This window comes from Hylobates moloch, unplaced genomic scaffold (genome assembly GCF_009828535.3).
Source record: "Hylobates moloch isolate HMO894 unplaced genomic scaffold, HMol_V3 SCAFFOLD_18, whole genome shotgun sequence".
NCBI classification, from domain to species: Eukaryota; Metazoa; Chordata; class Mammalia; order Primates; family Hylobatidae; genus Hylobates; species Hylobates moloch.
In genome coordinates, this window is record NW_026652293.1 from 13,631,782 (window position 1) to 13,651,764 (window position 19,983).

Sequence of the window (19,983 nt, forward strand, 5' to 3'; positions counted from 1 at the left end):
CCAAACAAAATGTCCAACTAAGAAAGAACTATGCTGTCTGTGATGTAATAATCGCCAGGGCTGAGGAAGGTAATAGTGTCTGGATTTAGGTGCAAAGGCTCTTGCTCACTCTATCTTTCAAGCAATATAGACTTCCATGGTGAACAGATAGACAATGAAAAGGAGGTTTCCATGTGTTGGACCTTAGTGGCTTTAAGAATTATTTTTCAAGTCATATCTTCTTTATCCTAGATAATCAAGAATTTACTGGCCCATAAATTATCAGCAAAAGTATAATTTTAAATGATTACGTTCTCTTTTAAAGTAGTTATAAGAAAGGTAAAGAGGAAGATTTTAATACGAATCAGATCTTTTCATGGTGACACGAAAAAGGAATCTTCCTTTTTCATGGTGACAGAGGTCATTAATGCTGCTTTTCAAATTATTTGCTTTCAAATACACATTAAAACAGGATAAAAGCAATTAAATATTTGACTCAATCTGAGAAATGTTTTTTGAGCATCCATTATGAGTAGGTATCGAGTTAAAATAAGTTAAAGCTGGGAGCAGGTTTAGGATCCCTGGTAGAGCGCCTGGCTCCCTAAAACTTCATGATGGAAGAAACAGAGGACGTTCAGTAGACTTCTGATTCCCTTTTAATTCTTCCCATGTGCTGACACATTACACTACTGAGATGTACATCTTATTTATGCTAGGAGATTTGTGACATTTTGTAAGCTTGGCTTTCTCTCTCTCTCTCTGAAAGTAAAGTAATTCACTAGAAAATAAGGTGGGAGAATGCAGGGGTGAGAGAGGGAAGGAAGGATTACTGCTTTTGGGCATCTGGGCCAGGTCTTAATTTCCTGACCATAGATGGGTAAATACCTGTTTACTTTCCTTTGACCAAGAGGAGTAGATAACTGAAATTGTCTAAGCGAAGATACAGCGTAGGATTTGGCAACCTGGGAATGGGCAGGGTACTTGATTTGGGGGGCATAATAACCTGATTTCAGGATGGCTGGCAACACAGTGGAGGGCAGGGGAAGAGGAGAGCCTTCCCTGTTGCCCTCTCCTTCCTCTCACCCTCCATCCCTGGGAGGCTGATGGTTTCTCTGGGGTGTTCCAGATATACAAGTGGCAGCTGTCCCTCCTCCATGTTTATATAGCTACTGTCACTCCCATCTTCCACACTCCCAACCAAGGGCTGAAGGAGGCCTTGACCACCTGAGCTGCTGATGTCACAACCCACCAACCCACCCCCATGTAGGCACTGATGGGATGGACGACTGGAGCTGTTTTCCATTCCCAAACACCTGAGGGATGGACAGAAGGAAGGGCACATGGCTTTATTCTGTTTGGAGAGCTCAGAAGCAAACAGATTATTAATAACGGGTATTTTACTAACCGATAACAAAATTAGTAGTTTTTGGCTTTCCCTATTCCTATGTAATCACAATGAATTGTGTTCAAACATATAAAAATGTTCGTAGTCCCACGTTCCCCTGAAGTTCCTTTCTTTTTCTTTTTTTTTTTTTTTGAGATGGAGTTTTGCTCTTGTTGCCCAGGCTGGAGTGCAGTGGCGCGATCTCGGCTCACCGCAACGTCTGCCTCCCGGGTTCAAGTGACTCTCCTGCCTCAGCCTCCAGAGTCATCGGGATTACAGGCATGCGCCACCACCCCCGGCTAATTTTGTATTTTTAGTAGAGACAGGATTTCTCCATGTTGGTCAGGCTGGTCTTGAACTCCTGACTTCAGGTGATCTGCCCGCCTTGGCCTCCCAAAGTGCTGGGATTACAGGCGTGAGTCACCGCTCCCGGCCTGAAGTCCCTTTCTTGAGACTACAACAGTGCGCCCCTACCATTGTGTTTTAGGTCCGCTCTCATATCTTTGCTTCTGCTCTGAGACTTTGTTGCACGTCACATTGTATTTGGGAAAGTTTTCTGCTGTGCTTGAAACACAGGACATTGACATCTCTGTGGATTGTAAATCAAAGTGTAGATGGAAAACCCCTTCCTTTGACTCCAGTAGTTAATAGTACCTGGATCTGAAGTGCAAAGCTCCAATTGCACTTTATGAAAATAAACACAAACATTCTGAGGATGCTTCAGTCGAGTTAAATATAAGCATATGTAATCATTTAATATCAGCTCCCAACACACTGATACCTTATCTAGCCAAAGAGTTTTCCACAGGATGAGGTAATTAATACAGGGACAGTTTTAATCTTAGGAAAAAAATTATATTTCTTATTGTTGTCCCCTGGTTGATCCTAGCTTGCAGTTGTTTTTGTTTTTTTGTTTTTTTTTTTTGGGATAGAGTTTCACTTTGTCATCCAGGCTGGCATGCAGTGGCACGATCCTGGCTCACTGCAACCTCCACCTCCCAGGTTCAAGTGATTCTCCTGCCTCAGCTTCCCGAGTAGCTGGGATTACAGGTGCCCATCTCGACTAATGGGCTACTTTTTGTATTTTTAGTAGAAACGGGGTTTCATCATGTTGGCCAGGCTGGTCTCAAACTCCTGACCTCAGGTGATCTGCTCGCCTTGGCCTCCCAAAGTGCTGGGATTACAGGCGTGAGTCACCATGCCTGGCTAGGGTGTTTCAATGTTGCAGCCTCATCATTACATTTCTTTCTTTCATTCTTTTTTTTTTTTTAAAGCCCTGCATGCCTTCAGTTCATTCTCTTGCTCCTTCTATGCCCTTGTCTTCTGGTCTCTTCTTTTCTCTATCTGTGGGTCGCCCTTGGCTTTCTGGTTCTCACTTCTCATGTCCCAGCAGTCATCTGTTACTCAGCCTTTTATGCCTTTGTAAGCAGCATCCACATTTAAATCTTGTACCTTCTGTAAAATTCTCTTTGGCTAATAACACTTCAGGCACAAATATATCTGGATAAAGAGCCTGCATGTTAGTGTTGAAGACAAACAAGCTTCTCATTTGAGTTTCCTTTATATTAAAATGAAACAAAGCAAAAACAAACAGAAAAGAAGCACAAAAAGCAGAAACCACTGTCATGCCACTTTTACTTTTTGCTTAGTTTAGCCAAGATGATTATTTTTAAAGATGTGAAATAAACCCATGATAATGGTGTGTTTTATTGCCTTTTCTTTTACTGAGGTTGAGGAAAACAAGGTTCTTCCTAAAAATCAGATGATGAAAAGGGAGAAGTGGAGTTTAATAATCCATCTCTTCCATATTTTGTTTCCTAGATTCTGCATTAATCCATTACATGCCTGTAATCCTCGCACTTTGAGAGGCTGAGGCAGGAGGATTTCTTGAGCACAGGAGGTTGAGACCAGCCTGGGCAACACAGGGAGACCCTGTCTCTACAGAAAACAAAACAAAACAAAACATCAGCTGTGCATGGTGGCGCACACCTGTGGTCCCATCTATTCAGGAGGCAAAGGTGGGAGAATTACTTGAGCCTGGGAGGTCAAGGCTGCAGTGAGCCATGATCATGCCATTGCACTCCAGTCTGGGCAGCAGAGAAAGCCCTTGTCTCAAAAAAAAAAAAAAAAAAAAAAAAGGAGATGACAGGCTTTCTCTGTCTCCCCAGGTGGTTGTGCCACTTCAAGACTTCTTAAAGGGAAGTAGAGAGGATGAGTGAGCACTGATCGGGCATTGCCCAAGGAGCTTGGCTGGAATCCAGGCCACACAATAGTTGCAGGAACATTTGACACTCAAATAACACAAGGCCACAAGGCAAGAGCAGAGGCGAAATAAAACCTGTTACAGCAACACTCAGGGGGAATGTAACACGTGTTTCCACACTTATTTATAGAAGCTTGTTCCACCTCTATGGCAGAGACCTTTTGGCAGTCTTAATTTACTTCTGGGGAAAATCTTTGGGACAAATTTTTTTTAAACAGCCAGTACCTTGCTAACTGCACTGATGGCAAAGTAATGTGAGCAGAAATGATCGACACAACATGTTTTCTCTTCTAACATAGTTGCTTTATATTTGTGTAGTCTCTAATAATTAATGTATAGAGAACATGGTTCAAGTGATTTTGTGATAAAATAAACAGGGAAACTACTAATCAAACCAAGGTATAAAAATTAGTATAGCTCTTATAGTTACAATGTAGTCAGGGCTAATAAGTGGTGGTTATGCCAATGTTTCCCTTTGAGGTGGTATAGAAAATAAAGGTCACCACCTCAAAATTCTTATTTATGTAAGACTCAAAGAATGTCTGTGTTGTCAGTGCTCCCATGGCACTGAGCAGCTGACCCTTGCTTTAGATGTCTGTGGTTACAACTGTGCTTGTCTAGGCTCTTGTTAACGTCAAGAAAATTTCTAGTTATTTGGTGTTGCAATTATTAGAAATGTATCTGTCACTATTGCTTCTTTTCTTTTTAATTTGTTATTATTATTTTTTTGAGACAGAGTCTCACTCTGTCGCCCAGGGTGGAGTGCAGTGGTGTGATCTCGGCTCACCGCAACCTCCGCCTGCTGGGTTCAAGTGATTCTCCTGCCTTAGTCTCCCAAGTATCTGGGATTACAGGCATGTGCCACCACACCTGGCTAATTTTTGTGTTTTTAGTAGAGATGGGGTTTTGCCATGTTGGCCAGGCTGGTCTCGAACTCCTGACCTCAGGTAATCTGCCCACCTCAGCCTCCCAAGTTCTGGGATTACAGGCGTGAACCACCGTGCCCAGCCCACTTCTTTTCAGTCCTAAAGAAAATGCTCAGTTGTTGGGGTGAATGTTGACTCTACAGGATACCTTGGTGTGTGCTTTCAGGAAGACACTGTAGCTAAGTGGTTCAGGTTCCAAACTCCTGAGGTTTAGAATCAGAACTGTTTTTGAACCCTCACTGTGTCACTTTCTAGCTGCAGGACTTTGAACAAGTTATGTACATCTGTAAGTTTCAGTTTTCATAGTTGCAAGAAGGGGTTGTTATGAGGATTAAATGAAATCATGTTTGCGTATTAAGGTAAATGCTTAGCTTTGGAAATAAAGAGACCCCAAGATATAGTGGCTTAAATAAGAGAGCAGTTTATTTCTCTGTCACCTGAGGCTGGTCTGTGGACACTACCAGGCCATTCAGGGACCCAAGGTTACAGCTCTCTTGATGCTCTTCTATCACTGGTCTTCTTGGATTGCTGTCTGCACCTTGGGTGCAGCCAGGGAAAGGGCTGGGAGCCAAAGACTAAGGAAAGTGACTCATTTTCACCGATGGAGAAGACTGAGAAGGTATGCTTGTCACTTCAGCTCACATCCCATTGCCACAGCCCCATCTTACTCACTTGGTCATGACTCATTACAAAGGAAGCTGGAAAATGTAGTCTTCAGGTGGGTGGCCATTTGTCCAGGAAAAAAAGAGAGGATACATTTTGGGGAGATAATTGTCTGTCATAGCATATAGCACTCAAAACTCAGCACATAGTGCTTAAACATAGATGCTATTATTTTCATGAATTCTCTCTAGTATGTGTTCTTTGGGTCATTTCCTCAACGAGATCATTGCCTGGAACAATTAATATTTCTCAAGTGAGAAATATTGGATATGGAATACATTGTTTTATTCAGTTAATACAAATAAAATTAATAAAAATATTAAGACATTTTTATGGATGTTCTGGGTTTCTCCAGTGCAACTTTTTCTTTTCTTTTCTTTTCTTTTCTTTTCTTTTCTTTCTTTCTTTCTTTTTCTTTCTTTCTTTTTCTTTTTTTTTTTTTTTTGAGATGGAGTCTTGTACTGTTTCCCAGGCTGGAGTGCAGTGGCGCGATCTCGGCTCACCGCAACCTCTGTCTGCTGGGTTCGAGCAATTCTCCTGTCTCAGCCTCTCCAGTAGCTGGGACTACAGGTGCATACCACCACGCCTGGCTAATTTTTGTATTTTTAGTATAGATGAGGTTTCACCATATTGGTCAGGCTGGTCTCAAACTCTTGACCCTAGGTAATCCACCCTCCTCAGCCTCCCAAAGTGCTAGGATTACAGGCATGAGCCACTGCGCCCAGCCCAGTGCAACTTTTTCAGTTGGCTCTCTTTCATCAGATGGTGGGGTGAGTTGTGAGGAAGGGCTGGGAGGACAAGTACCAGCAATGTTCCTAGGTGACATCATCTAACCAGAGAATGTTTTTGACCCTCACACAGAGGAGGCATGTGCATGTGGGAACCAGCACCTTGACCATGAGCTTCTTCCCACTACATATCAGATACCGGAGAAGCAGAGGCAAAGATAGGAATACAATTTTTCCAAAAGGTAGACACATTTTCAGAATGCTAACTCTTGCCTGTTTGTAAACATGAATTGGTCTAACATGTTTGGCAGGCTGTGATTTTCCTCCTGCATCATAAATAAATACCAAAACAAGCTTCGTAAATTTCTCTCTTATATACTTAGGTCTCTGGAGTTGGCTGGACTGCGCATCTCAGTATCTCGCCATTCTAGCAGACTCTAATAGCACAAGCAAATCTTCCCTGCGGGGAGAAGTGAGGAAAGAGGTCCTTCCTGAAGGTTTAGACCTGTCTGTTTGGTTGGCCCTGCTGGAATCTTGGACCGTCAGTTCTGGAGGGTCATTAAAGATTACCCAGCCACTCCATGTAGGAGTCACATTCCCAACACTGTTGTCAGGTCCAGCCTTAGGTGCAGCAGTTCCTAGGAGGTCACCAGCCTCTAATATACTTAGTTCCATTTTTGGACAGCTTTGACCATTAAGCTTTTTTTTTTTTTTTCCGCATTGTGTCAAAATCTTCCCCTTCAAAATACTTACCTACCTTACTACTACAGGTTTCTACTCTCTGAGCCACAAAGCACAGTTCTAATCCCCTTTGCAGCTCTTTCTTCTGATGTTGTGTAACGATGCTAAACACCTCATATGAATGGCATGATGCCACTTTCACTGCCTAGTTTTTGGATGAACAGCATACTTACAGTGGGAGCTGACATGCAGTCACACATGTGAATCACCACTGAAGCAAACATAAAATATGTTTGTGATACAGGGTGGGATAGAAGAGCATATTGGATGAGCACTGGATTATCCCAGTCTGGGCCCCATGAAGGTGTGTACATGGTGAAGTCAAGGAGACCATTGTGGAGCAATGTGGTCCACAACTCGGGAAACTTTGATTCTTTTGTGGAAATCATGTGCTGTGCCTGCTCTCTGCCAAGCACTGGGCCAGTGGTTTATAAATGACTGAGTCACTGCTCTTGCCCTTTCACTCACAGTTTAGAAGGGCCACCCTGGGAAACAAACACAACGAGACCAGAGCATAATGAACATCAGACGTCTGGGGGCCCCAGAGATGGGGGTGTGCTGGATGGGGAGGGGCAGCCTCCTCGCCTTGGCTTCTCTAAGCCTGGTTTTTGTTGGCTAGACCATTGGAGAACAGTGAACAGGAAGGAGCAGGCTGTGCTCATGGTGTGGTTGATGCACGAGTGGGCCTGGAGAGGAGGCTGAAAGGGGAGGCTGGGAAGGCAGGCAGAGGCTGTGCCAGGAAAGACCTGGATGCTGTGGTGAGAGTTGACTTTTTCCTGAAAATACCAGGCATTGGAGGACTGTAAGTGAGAGAATGACATGGTCAGCTCTGAGTTAGGGAGATGGCTCCGGGTGCTCTATGGAGTGAGGTTTGGAGTACTTTCAGATTGATAGAAGATCAGCCCGGAGGCTAGTGCATAATTCAAGGCAAGAAATGCCAAAGGCCTGCTCCAAATCCGCAGGGAAGGAAGGGGGAGACCTACTGGGGAGAAAAATAGGAAAAGTAACTGGTGGGGCTTGGATATTGAGGCCACATGGGAAGAAGGAGAGGTGAGGAAGAACAGCCTGTGATGGCTTCCATGCAGGAGATGCCCATGGTGGCAGGGGAGCTGGAGGGACTTCAATTCCTGTTACTAAAGTACTGAGAGGCCCCAGCCCAGGTATAGCTCCCTGGGCTGGGCTTCACCCTCTGAGGGGTAGGGTGCTCAAGCCCACTGAGGACAGGGGGCTGCTGCTGGGTCAGGTGAGACGAGAGAGTGGGCGTGCTCTGCAAAGTAAGAGTTAGACACGAATCAGGCGTTTACTCATTGTCTCCTTGGAAGGACGACTCCTGTCTCTCCTTGGCTGTGACTAGCATGATCCTAAGAACAGTCTGGGATCTGATCTAATGTCTATGGAGCCTGGACCAGGATCCCCAGTGCCTCCTGGGGCCGACTTACGTCTGATCTGTGCTCCCATCAACTCAGGAAGGGCATGGAGACTCCAGTGCTTTCAAGCCTCCTCCCTTCTTGATAGTTTAGTTTCAAACTCACTCAAGGGAATACTCAGCAATTAGTCTAATTTCATCCCCCTTTGCCCCTTTCTCTCTTTTCCAGCAACAAACATACAATGTTTCTTAGATTGGTTCTTAGCTTTTCTACAAACAAAACCACAATCACAGTCTGTTAGTCACCGAATTATTAATTCCTAACTTAACATAAAACAAATGCCTACATGAAACAGCAATAAAGCATTGCAAGAATATTTATTTTGAGTGACTAAACTATACACTTCCTGTTCAGTGTTAAGGAAAATTGGTCTTTATTATTCCAGGGAAATGTCAAAATCACTAAGTATTGTAGCATTTTGACCTGCGTTATGTTGAACAAACTTTCCACATGTTTCTCATAAAAATATACATCAGAGATGGCTTCAAACTGAACGTCAAACTTAGTTAAAAGTACAAACCTCTTCAAAGTTATTTTGAATATCAGATATAACAATCAAATGCACATCAGCATGGGCCGGTTTTTCTTAGAGGCTGCCTCATGCTGATGGATTTAGCATCTCAGTGCGTGGAAGGGAGGCCTCTGCACTCGTCAGAATGATCCCTGCCAATTGCCAGGTTGGGCTTTGGAGAAACGCTCTGTCAACTTTTTTTTTTAAAGTATAAAACCGCTTATAAAAACATTTTTAAAAATCCATGTGCTTTATCTTGCTTGACCTGTGTGATGATTACCTGGATGTATACATATGTAAATATTTATCAAATTCTACACTGTTCTGTATGATAATTATAGTTCATTTAAATATGAATATGTATTTTCATCTTTCATGGAATGTCAGCAAGAGTAATTTAAAAAGTTCTTTCTATCGCTTCTCGGCCTTTTGGCTAAGATGAAGTGTAAAAAGTTCTTTCTAGTTAGAGGTTGAAAAGGGGGATGCGTTTTGTAGCCCGCTATTTAGTTGCTTAAAAATCTTAGTTTTGGCCGGGGACAGTGGCTCATGCCTGACATCCCAGCACTTTGGGAGGCCAAGGCGGAAGGATCACTTGAGCCCAGGAGTTCGAGACCAACCTGGGCAATATAAGAAGACCTCATCTCTACAAAAAATAAAAAAATTAGCTGGAGTGTGGTGGCGCATGCCTGTGGTTCCAGCTACTTGGGAGGTGGAGGTGGGAGGATTGCTTGAGCTTTGGAGGCAGAGGTTGTTGAACTGAGATCATCCCACTGCACTCCAGCCTGGGCGAAAACAAAAATAAAAATTAAGTAAGTTTAAGTTTCATACTCACTAGACTCTAAGTGCAGTATTTTGGGTTGGACTCCATGGTATCTTTTTGTAGGATCCTAAGAAAAATTGGCATCTGCTTGGGAAAGAATGAGCACTTCCTGCTTATCTTGGCCCGAAGTAGGGATGGGAAGGGTGGAGTGTGAAGTGGGAGGCTGGACCGTAATGTTTCCTAAACATTGTTAAGTGTTTTGTGGTTCTTATACTATTTTGTAATAAAGGTTTTATTAATTTTGAAAATGGACTTCATAGTTATTTTATTGCCTTAAACATCTGCAAAGCCACAATGGCACTGAAGGAGGCTGATTTCTAGAACGTGGGCATCTTACTTTTTAGGCTTAACGTCCATAAAGTAGAAAGACTTTATTTTTATTTATTTATTTATTTATTTTTTGAGACGGAGTCTCGCTCTGTCGCCCAGGCTGGAGTGCAGTGGCGCAATCTCGGCTCACTGCAAGCTCCGCCTCCCGGGTTCACGCCATTCTCCTGCCTCAGCCTCTCCGAGTAGCTGGGACTACAGGCGCCCGCCACCACGCCCGGCTAATTTTTTTGTATTTTTAGTAGAGACGGGGTTTCACCGTGGTCTCGATCTCCTGACCTCATGATCCGCCCACCTCGGCCTCCCAAAGTGCTGGGACTACAAGCGTGAGCCACCGCGCCCGGCAAGTAGAAAGACTTTATGTTTGGGTTATTGATAAATATCTATATACTTTGAGGTGATCTGATGTCTGATTTTTCTCCAATATCTTTGCCTTTTTTTTTTTTTTGATGGAGTTTTGCTCTTGTTGCCCAGGCTGGAGTGCAATGGCGCGATCTCAGCTCACCACAACCTCCACCTCCTGGGTTCAAGCGATTCTCCTGCCTCAGCCTCCTGAATAGCTGAAACTACAGGCATGTGCCACCACGCCCGGCTAATTTTGTATTTTTAGTAGAGACGGGGTTTCTCCATATTGGTCAGGCTAGTCTTGAACTCCCGACCTCAAGTGATCTGCCCACCTCGGCCTCCCAAAGTGCTGGGATTACAGGCGTGAGCCACCGCACCCGGCCTATCTTTGCCTTTTGAAGCAAATCTGAAGTTTCCTCCTGGTCTAGAGATAGAATGGTGTAGTGTTTAAGAGTGTTGATTCTGGAGTCAAACTGCCTAGGTTCAAATTCCCGATACTCCTCTGACTAGTGTGTCGAATCCTTTTGTGCAAGGGGCTTTAGTATGAGAATAATAATACCTCCTGGATCTGTTCTGAAGACCGAGTAAATTAAGAAAGCACTTGGGAAAGTTATCAGGACAACATAAGCTCTACAAAAAAGTGAGATGCTATTAAGATTTTTCTGCTCATTGATTATAACAGTAAATGATATAAAATAACTTTGTTTCATGTGTAGAGATGATGCACAGATTGAATTTAATGCTTCAGGTATCCATGGAAGGACAGTCAACCACTCTAGAAGTTATCTAGAGGGAAAAGTATCTATTCCTGTGGGATTCTTTTGATTTCACTCCTAGTCAAGTTTCTTACTTAGAAGCTTTAGTATTCAATAGAATGAGGACAACATAAAAACTTTTAAAAATTATCAGGCTGGGCATATCAATATTTATTGAAATACTGAAAAAAAAAAATCCATTTTGTTGAGAAATTCCTGGCAAGAACTGACATGACAATATGTATTTCATTGATACAGTAAGAAAACATCAACAAGTAACCGACTTCACACTCTAAACATTGCATGGATTCAAGTCCAAGGCAGCTGCAGATCTGTGATACAAATAATCAGACATTACAGATTGTCTGTTTACAAACATAGAGCAACTATAATAAACCAAGTTAAGTTAAAAACCTTTATATTTGAGTCTGCTTTTACCGGTAAATCCTGTAATTGATAAGGCAGTTGCTAAGTAAATGCCAGGTTACAAATCGGCTAACAATCAACATTAGAGAAACTTCACTTGTCAACCTTGGGTGAACAGACGCTGGCTGTGACGCTTTCTTGCTTATCAGCTCCTGTCGTTGGTGTGATCAGCAGTGTGGATGTAACCCACTGTGTTGCCCATCTTTCTAATGATTTAATCTACCAGGTTAACAACATACCAATATGTGACATTTTTTAGGTTTAATTTTCAGTGGGGAGTACTGTATCTTTAAAATAAGAGAACATAGATTTTAAGAGTCAATGTTAGCCAGGTGTGCTGGCATGCACCCCTAGACCCAGCTACCAGGGAGGCTGAGGCGGGAGGAATGCTTGAGCCCAGGAATTTGAGGCCAGCCTGGGCAACATGTGAGATCAAGATCCTGCCTCTTAAAATAAAAAATAAAATAAAATAAAAATCAACATATTTGTTTTTTTGGCAATGTTAAAGACCCTCCAGATAGTTATGGCCAAATATTATAATTGTCTCCACCCACATTACACATGCATGATAGAACTGTTTCATTATCTGTTGACAACACCATTCCTCTCCATGTATCTTCTGGCCAACTTGTTTTTCAGCTGGGGAGGGCAATGATGCTGCTGTTCTCTGTAATGCTTTGGGTATGAGCTCTGATCGGTGATTTTGCATTGTCTTTTGAGCCATGAAGATAACACGGGTGACTGAGACTGCGCATGAGTCAACGCCCAGCTTACCTAATGTGTACCCTTCATGTGGATGAGTATTAGAGGTGATTAATAAACGTAATAAAATAATCCTCTTTGTACACACAAAAGTAATAACTAATATCTTTGGTATACAATTTACAATGCTTGGAAAGGAAAACCAGGTAAGACTCCACCTTGTTAAGTTTACTTGAAAACCAGAGGAAGCTACAAGTCACATAATTTACAATAGATATTAAATAAACTACAGTAGGAATGATGAAGATTTACAGACATTTAATCAAGTTGAATGATTTTAATTCATTAAGACTCTTCTATGTCCCTGAACTAAGTTCCACTAACTTGAAGACATGCTACAGTAAACACATATATTTGGTTTCTTCAGTCTTGGCTATATCTTATACAAAGGTGAAACCAAGGAACAATAAATTAGCATCATAATTGTCTACAGTTGAAAGTATGATATACAATATAAATACACTACTCAAAAGCCAGAAACATTTATGAAAAAATTAAGGGACTAGGAGATACTTTTATTTTTTACAGTTTCTACAAGTGATTGTGCCGCCGATAATCTCAAAAAAATTGAAGTCTAAATGAGATTCCCGTTTTTGATTTTAGTGTCTCACGACATAGAATAATTAAGTACTGTTAAAAATAATTACCAATCAGAAAAATAACATTAAGGAAATTACCGCTTTTGCTATTTTGTTATATCACAGATCCCCCTGCCCCTCAGGACCTAAAGAATGTAAACACTATATCTTATTTGACTTTAAAGTATTAATACTTTATTTTAAACAAATGTTGATCCACATCTGCACAGGTACCTTTTAAAATTGTGAAATAAGGCAAGACTTTCATACCTGTGGCATCGCATGTTAATAATACTGATAATAGTCATTTGAAGAATTTGCTATTCTTTGTCCTCCCATATTTGTTCTACAGCAGACTTTGGTCTATGACTTAGAAAGGTCAGTATCACTCTCTTCCTTTCCCTCTGGGGAAGATTTGAATTACTTTAATATCTTTCCTGGCCACATGTAAAAATCAGCATTTCCATCCCAAATTTTGAGGATGTTCAATTGCAGCAAGAATGAACCTTGAGTCAATACATCACCTCATCCTTTCCTTTCTCTCTGCAGAGATTAACATGAGTCAATTTTGTTTCCAACTACTTAGAACTGTGACTATTTGACATCCTAGCAAAATATGTTTAATGTTTTATTTTTAAATGAACTACAAACTTGGATAATGAAAAAGACTGATGTATACTAACAAGACTTCCTGCCAGAAATTTTTTATGAAATCCAACAATGCCAAAGCCACATTTCAGCAACAGTAGCAGAAATAAGGTCTAAGTTGCTTTAGCTATGGAGCGTTTGCTTTGAAAGTTTGTAGTCATTTCCCTTAATATTAATTAACACTTATATAAGATAGAAGAGGGATACTGCCTGCATTTTCTTAACATCATGAACACGTGACAAAACAAACCTCAGAACATATTTAAAATGGCAAGCTAACATATTAATAGAATTTCCTATTAGCTGTTTGCAGGTCTAAGACACAGACACTCAAAATTAGGCTGTTCATGATTTGGTGGAGCTACTACTGGGTGTGGCTGAACACAGGTCTTAGTACAGATTCAGTGACCACAGGGCAGAGGTGCTGGGGCCTTCAAAGGAAGAGGGAGGGGCTATTGTAGGTACAGCTGATGCATTCTTGAGAACTGTTTCAGTTCAGCTTTACCATGGAGGAATCCTGTAAGCTCAAATCCCCCGCTGTATAAGCCTAATTAATAAGATTAGTTCCTAAATTTCTTCATAGCGGAGATCAGTTTAAATATACAAGAACTGTTCTGTCCGTTTTTATTCTGATGGTGTTGGTATCCATCTGTGAGTTCAATCCACTCCATTACAATGTCTTTTATATGGAATCCTCTGGGGATGTGAAGCCTTTGATTCACAGTTTGCAATACAAATACCCTGATACATCATTTATTTGCTATTAAGTATTTGATTATTATGCCTTTTTAAATTCAATATCTTTAAAGCAAGTTTTTAATTAGTGTTGCTTGGAGCAGTTCAGAGTACTTTTTTTCTTCCTGTTCTTCTTCCCCCTCCCCACTCCCCCAATCTCTTTTTGTTTTGAAAGCAGAGCTCCTAGGGGTTGTAACTTATGCTCTTTTGGCATGCAACATTTCAATGAGAAGGTTATTATAGGGCACATCCCCGTTCAGGTGCTTGTAGTAGAGGTATTCTTCAGCCTGCATACTGATGGCCCGGATTTCGGGTAGTCGAAGAAGTAGCTGTCCAAATTTCTCTGTCTGCTGCGGGTAGTTACACATTGTGTAGTCCAGCAGGGCGGCATTGACTTGTTCCTGGACACCTTCTACCAGCTGGAAGTTTTCAAGGTTTTTGACATCTGCATTAAAAAAAAAAAAAGCAACATTTCAATATCATTTTAATTCCTGTTTACTAAAGCAATGTGTTCAATTAATGGATGTATTTTCCTTTTGACATAAACATACTTTACATGCTGGTGAATATTCAGTAAACCCCACTCACCAAGCTTCCTGGGAAAAGGATCACAAAAGAGCTTTAGAAGAATGTCTTGTTGAAATTCTGCATATACCTCAATCAATTAGACACCAATGGATTTTGAGCAAGGTCAACTCTTTTCATATCTTACAACAGAAAGGTTTGAGGATTCCTGAAGTAGAGGGATCTTAATATATTGCCAGCAAATGAGTCCCTGGAGAAAGACCTATCTTAACCCAGTATATTACACAATTCATATAATTCTGTATTAATTTTTCTGACCCAAGGTGAAATCTGTGTCCAGGGTATGATGTAGTTAATTCTAATAAAAAGTGACAGGATTCTTGTTTCTGTTTGACATTTTCTAAATGATTCTGAAAGTCTTTGACTTGTCTAGCCTATGCTAATGAACCATCTGGTACACTCCAGTGACTGCCAACGGAATATTCGCTACTGGGAACTCTCTAAAATATATATCTTGGTGACTAATGATCTTTATCAAATGAGAGCCTTGTCCTTTAGGCAGAACACAAGCCAGGATGGTCGGTGCCCTTTAACCTGCATGTGGTTTCTAAAGTCTGATACTTGGTGTTTCTTTTTTTCTTCTGGTCACTCATGTAGAGAAGATGAGCAAAGGCATTTCATTCCGCCTAACTCCTGATGACTATGCAGTTGTTTTTAGACATCTGCCCTAAAGGTCCTTATAAATACTGAATAAGAGAGAAAGCCAGAATAAAAAAAGACAGACTGACATACAAACACACACACAGACAATAGGCAAGGGAAAATGGTGTGCTGGAATTTCTCTTCTGGGGTTGATTTATGTTAACAGCATGACTTTTATATGATGTGTACATAGAAGCCTCTGGAAAAAACAGACAGATACATGTGTGTGTTTACATACACCCATGCTCAGAAAGTAAACAGATGCAGCCACCCTGCCCTGCTTTATTTTCTAATTGGACAAAAATAAATAAGAAAGCGATTCCGAAGAAAACCACACAGTACCAGGACTAAAAGGATAGATACTAAACTCGGTTGAAGTAATTCATACCCACTATATACTGTTTTTGGCATTATATGCTGTTGAACTTAACCTACATATGTGTACATGTCCATCTTGTTATTTCTAAATGGCTTTACACTGGGCTGTCATACATTCGCTGTTGAAGTGTGTTCAGGACAATTTCAGTGTTTACATTTGGGCCATAGCTTTTTATTAAACATGCTTCCCCTTTCCATCCCCAAGTCTCTGACCCAAATTAAAAACAGTGAGGAATTAGTACTGAAATAGCTATGTAGAGAGTTGGGACCACATCTCTTTCAAAGCGATACGGGAGACTCAAACGTATTTGATTATTCATTAATGAGTTGTATAAACAGATAAATACTACACAATAAGGAGCTCTGCGTCTTCTGGTGGCATTTAAGTTGGCAACCACATTGGTGTGCTCTGGACATTTTACACATGCGGCACTTTACAGTTAGTAAAGCATTTTCTACCTGTCTTATTTAATATATTTTAAAAATGATTTTAAGTTACTTAAAAATATTTATAAGTATGACTATGTATCCAGTCATACTTGGTTCAAAATTACAAAATATAAACAATCAGAAATACCTTCAATGTGTCGTACCTTGGTACATGACAGAAAAATCTACATTTGTTTTGCATCATAGTGATTAAAACATGACTATTAAAAAATCTGAAATGCGGTATTATTTTATGCTACCGTGAAAAATACTCTCACCAGCAAGCAAAGCTAGTAACAGTCAGAGATTAATAGAGAGGATGTAGAAATTTGCATAGAACTAATGTAAAATGTAAGAAAAATGAAGAACACCCTTTTTAGAAAGTTGTTTGACACTTTCCTTTTTTGATAATTGTATTTTTTTGAGAATCAGTTTTAACATTGTGTGATAAACTATGCTGCTCTGTTAAGGAAAAACAAAAAGAAAGAAAACTACCAACAAACATAAAACAAAGGCTAGATCATAAGTTTTGGTTTATCCACTTACTATTTTTTTTTTTTTTTTTTTTTTTTTTGAGGCAGGGTGCAGCTCTGTCGCCCAGGCTGGAGTGCAGTGGCGCCATCTCGGCTCACTGCAAGCTCCGCCTCCCGGGTTCACGCCATTCTCCTGCCTCAGCCTCTCCGAGTAGCTGGGACTACAGGCGCCCGCCACCACGCCCGGCTAATTTTTTTGTATTTTTAGTAGAGACGGGGTTTCACCGTGGTCTCGATCTCCTGACCTCGTGATCCGCCCGCCTCGGCCTCCCAAAGTGCTGGGATTACAAGCGTGAGCCACCGCGCCCGGCCTATCCACTTACTATTATAGAATGATAATTTGGAGTCCTCAGCTCAGCATTCGATGGTTAATTTCTTTCTTTTTTTTTTTTTTTTTTTGAGGCAGAGTCTTGCTCTGTTGCCAGGCTGTAGTGCAGTGGTGCGATCTTGGCTCACTGCAACCTCCACCTCCCGAGTTCAAGCAATTCTCCTGCCTCGGCCTCCCGAGTAGCTGGGATTATAGACTTGTGTCACCATGCCCAGCTAATTTTTGTATTTTTAGTAGAGATAGGGTTTCACCATGTTGACTAGGGTGGTCTGGAATTCCTGACTTCCAGTGATCCACCCACCTTGGCCTCCGAAAGTGCTGGGATTATAAGCGTGAGCTACTGTGTCCAGCCTCGATGGTTAATTTCTATGAATACTGGTCCAAACTGACACCCTTTTCCCCTAAAAGTTTGGAAATATATGCAATTTTTCTTCTGGCAGGAAAATATATAGGTGTCTCATATTTTGGCTAAATATACTATTTTTTGCTAAAGCTGATCAGAATTGAATCCACACACCTGAATTAATTATCCCATTAAGCTATTTTGATGAATGTTATCATGAAATAATAAAACATATGCTGCTAATTGTCCCAAAGATTCTTACTTGCTGAATGTCTATTTTGTTTCTACATCTATACACATGGCAATGATCCTGAAGAAGTTCTGACTGAATTCCTCTCATTTACTGACCATGCCGTTCCAGGATCATTGCTCTGCTGCCTGCCTTGGTGCTGGCTTCTGTCTATTTAACTGCCCATTTCCCTATGCAGACCGTAAGCTCCTGGGGATAAGGGACATGCTTTAGTTCAGCCATCCCCAGGGAATACACCAGTAACTCTTTGCTTCACATTCTTGGTGCATTTGTCCAAGATTGATACAATTGTGAATTTGACCTGTTAAATTATTTCACAAGCCAATTTCCTTTTTCTAACTAGAAACTGATTTTCAAAAATTTGGCATAAATGTAATGGATCTCTCCCTGAAATAAAATACTGTACTTTACATATAATAGTGTTTTCTATTCAAAAAGTCCTCTGATGAATCCTTTTGTGATCTGAATAATCAAGTTCTAATTTACATGTTTTGCATATGAGGATTTTCACTGGTCAGTTTTGTGTTAAGGGAAACGTGCCTATGTTCTCATTCGGATTGGAATCAGTCCCTGGGATGCTGCGGACTGGACCTGACAGACAGGTAGACCCTGGATTTCCCACTATAATCGAGGTAGTTCACACAGTTCACAAGGACCTAAAAGCAATGGAAAAGATTAAGTGCCAAAATACAAATGATACCACCTCCCAGAAGACCTGGAATTTTCACTCGTTTATGTGGTTCACTTGCATTTACTTTTTAGGAAGAGTTTAGAAACTTAAGTGTGTTTCCTCAGTACTCATGGAATTAGTGTTGATGAAAATGCATGCCTTTTCATGAAAATTAAAACATGAATCTCATTTAAATAGAAATTTAAATTCTCAGGACATGGGGATGGAAAGGGGAAGCATGTTTAATGCAAAGCTATGGTCCAGATGTAAACACTGAAATCATCCTGATTTCCATTTTCTCTGGAATGTCCCTCCAATAAAAATCAAACCCTATTCCATATTAAGTAATGAATGGTAGCTGGCAACTTGGGAGTCTGAACTCATCTATAGCAGGAGTCTCTAACAACAGAAATATACAAGTGAATTGACATTAAATTATATGAAAAAAACAAAATCTAGACAAATGATTACATGTTCTGGAGTTCCCAGAAATATATGTTTTTGAAATTTGCTGTTTGGTTCTCATATTAAATAGCATTTTCCCACATCTGGATCTTAGCAAAAGACCCCCAGCTGGAGGAAAAGAGATGGATATGAGATAAAAGTTTCCACCAGTTCTTCTGTGGCATTTTAGGCTGGATTGCAAAGGCTCCTGCATTTGGCACTCTGTGTGTTCCTTTGAAATTTATATAAGCTTCATTTTCATACAATTTTAAAACACCAGTTAATAAACCCTATCATTACAAATTCTGAGTTGGAAATAGTATGTAAACAGACAGAGGCATCCCCAACCCTTTCTCTACAGCCTTTAAATTTTGATGACTGGCAAGAGCATTTTGTGCTTCTCCTCTTAGTATCAATCTCTTATCATCTATTCTACTTTATTCACTCAGGGACTAATTACCAACTTTTTATATGAGGCAGCATTACGATAAGCTCACAGTGGGGTGTTCAGATTTTTTCCATCCTTATTGGAAAGTAAACCCTTAGGTCTTCTTGAATATATTATAGTGCTGACTTTTCAGTCACACACAACATTCAGGCTCTCTCTGAAGAGGAAGATACTCATCTCTGCCTCCTTGGTAGCTGCCATAATGGTGCAGCCTATAAACCTTGTCATTCAACACACTTTTTCAGAAATGGGTCCTCTGCTGAGCCAGGGGGCTGGGGGCTGTGAGGCTCAAATGGAGTGTATTGACTTTTGCCGATAAGGTAATTATCTTTGTTAATTTTTCAAAAGTGGGAAAAAATTCCTTAGTCTTTTCTGTCTTTTTAAAGATTTTAAATATTTTTTTAAATTACTAATATTATTGTCTGATTTTTTTTTTTAATAAATAGGGACAGAGTCTTGTTTTGTCACCCAGGCAGGAATGCAGTGGTGACATCATAGCTCACTGTAGCCTTGAACTCCTGGGCTTGAGCGATGCTCCGGCCTCAGCTACTCCTGGTCCCAGTAACTGGGAGTATCTGGGATTAATTACAGGTGCGAGCTGGCTTATCTAATCTTTTAAAGGACAAAAAGGTGGAAAAAAGAGGTACCATTTTGCACATAGAAAATACTTCTTTTCCTTGAGGTCTTTAGAGAGATGACAATCTATAAACTGTCACACGATTTGCCCTCAAAAGGCCCTTTCCTCTAGAAAAGGAGAAAGAAAATAGATTTTCTGTAAGGAGCTAATGTTCAAAATTATTTTTTAAAGGGCTAAATTAGGATAATCTGTATAATTTTGTAAGAACTTCTGGAAGTTGCAGAACATGTTTGTTCTTTTCATACGAACAAAGTTCACGTTTAAAAAGAAATCAGGGC

General features: G+C 40.7%; 1 protein-coding gene across 2 annotated transcripts in view; it reads right to left on the bottom strand.

Moving 5' to 3' along the window:
* Positions 1-11,016: 11,016 nt before the first annotated feature.
* The window catches only part of NR5A2 (nuclear receptor subfamily 5 group A member 2), a 149,562-nt gene continuing 140,595 nt past the window's right edge, over positions 11,017-19,983 (bottom strand). For both annotated transcript variants that reach the window (XM_032136513.2, XM_032136512.2), the window contains one exon: positions 11,017-14,463. In XM_032136513.2, coding sequence (XP_031992404.1) covers positions 14,216-14,463 — 248 coding nt within the window. In that variant the 3' untranslated portion in view covers positions 11,017-14,215. The remainder of the gene's footprint in view (positions 14,464-19,983) is intronic.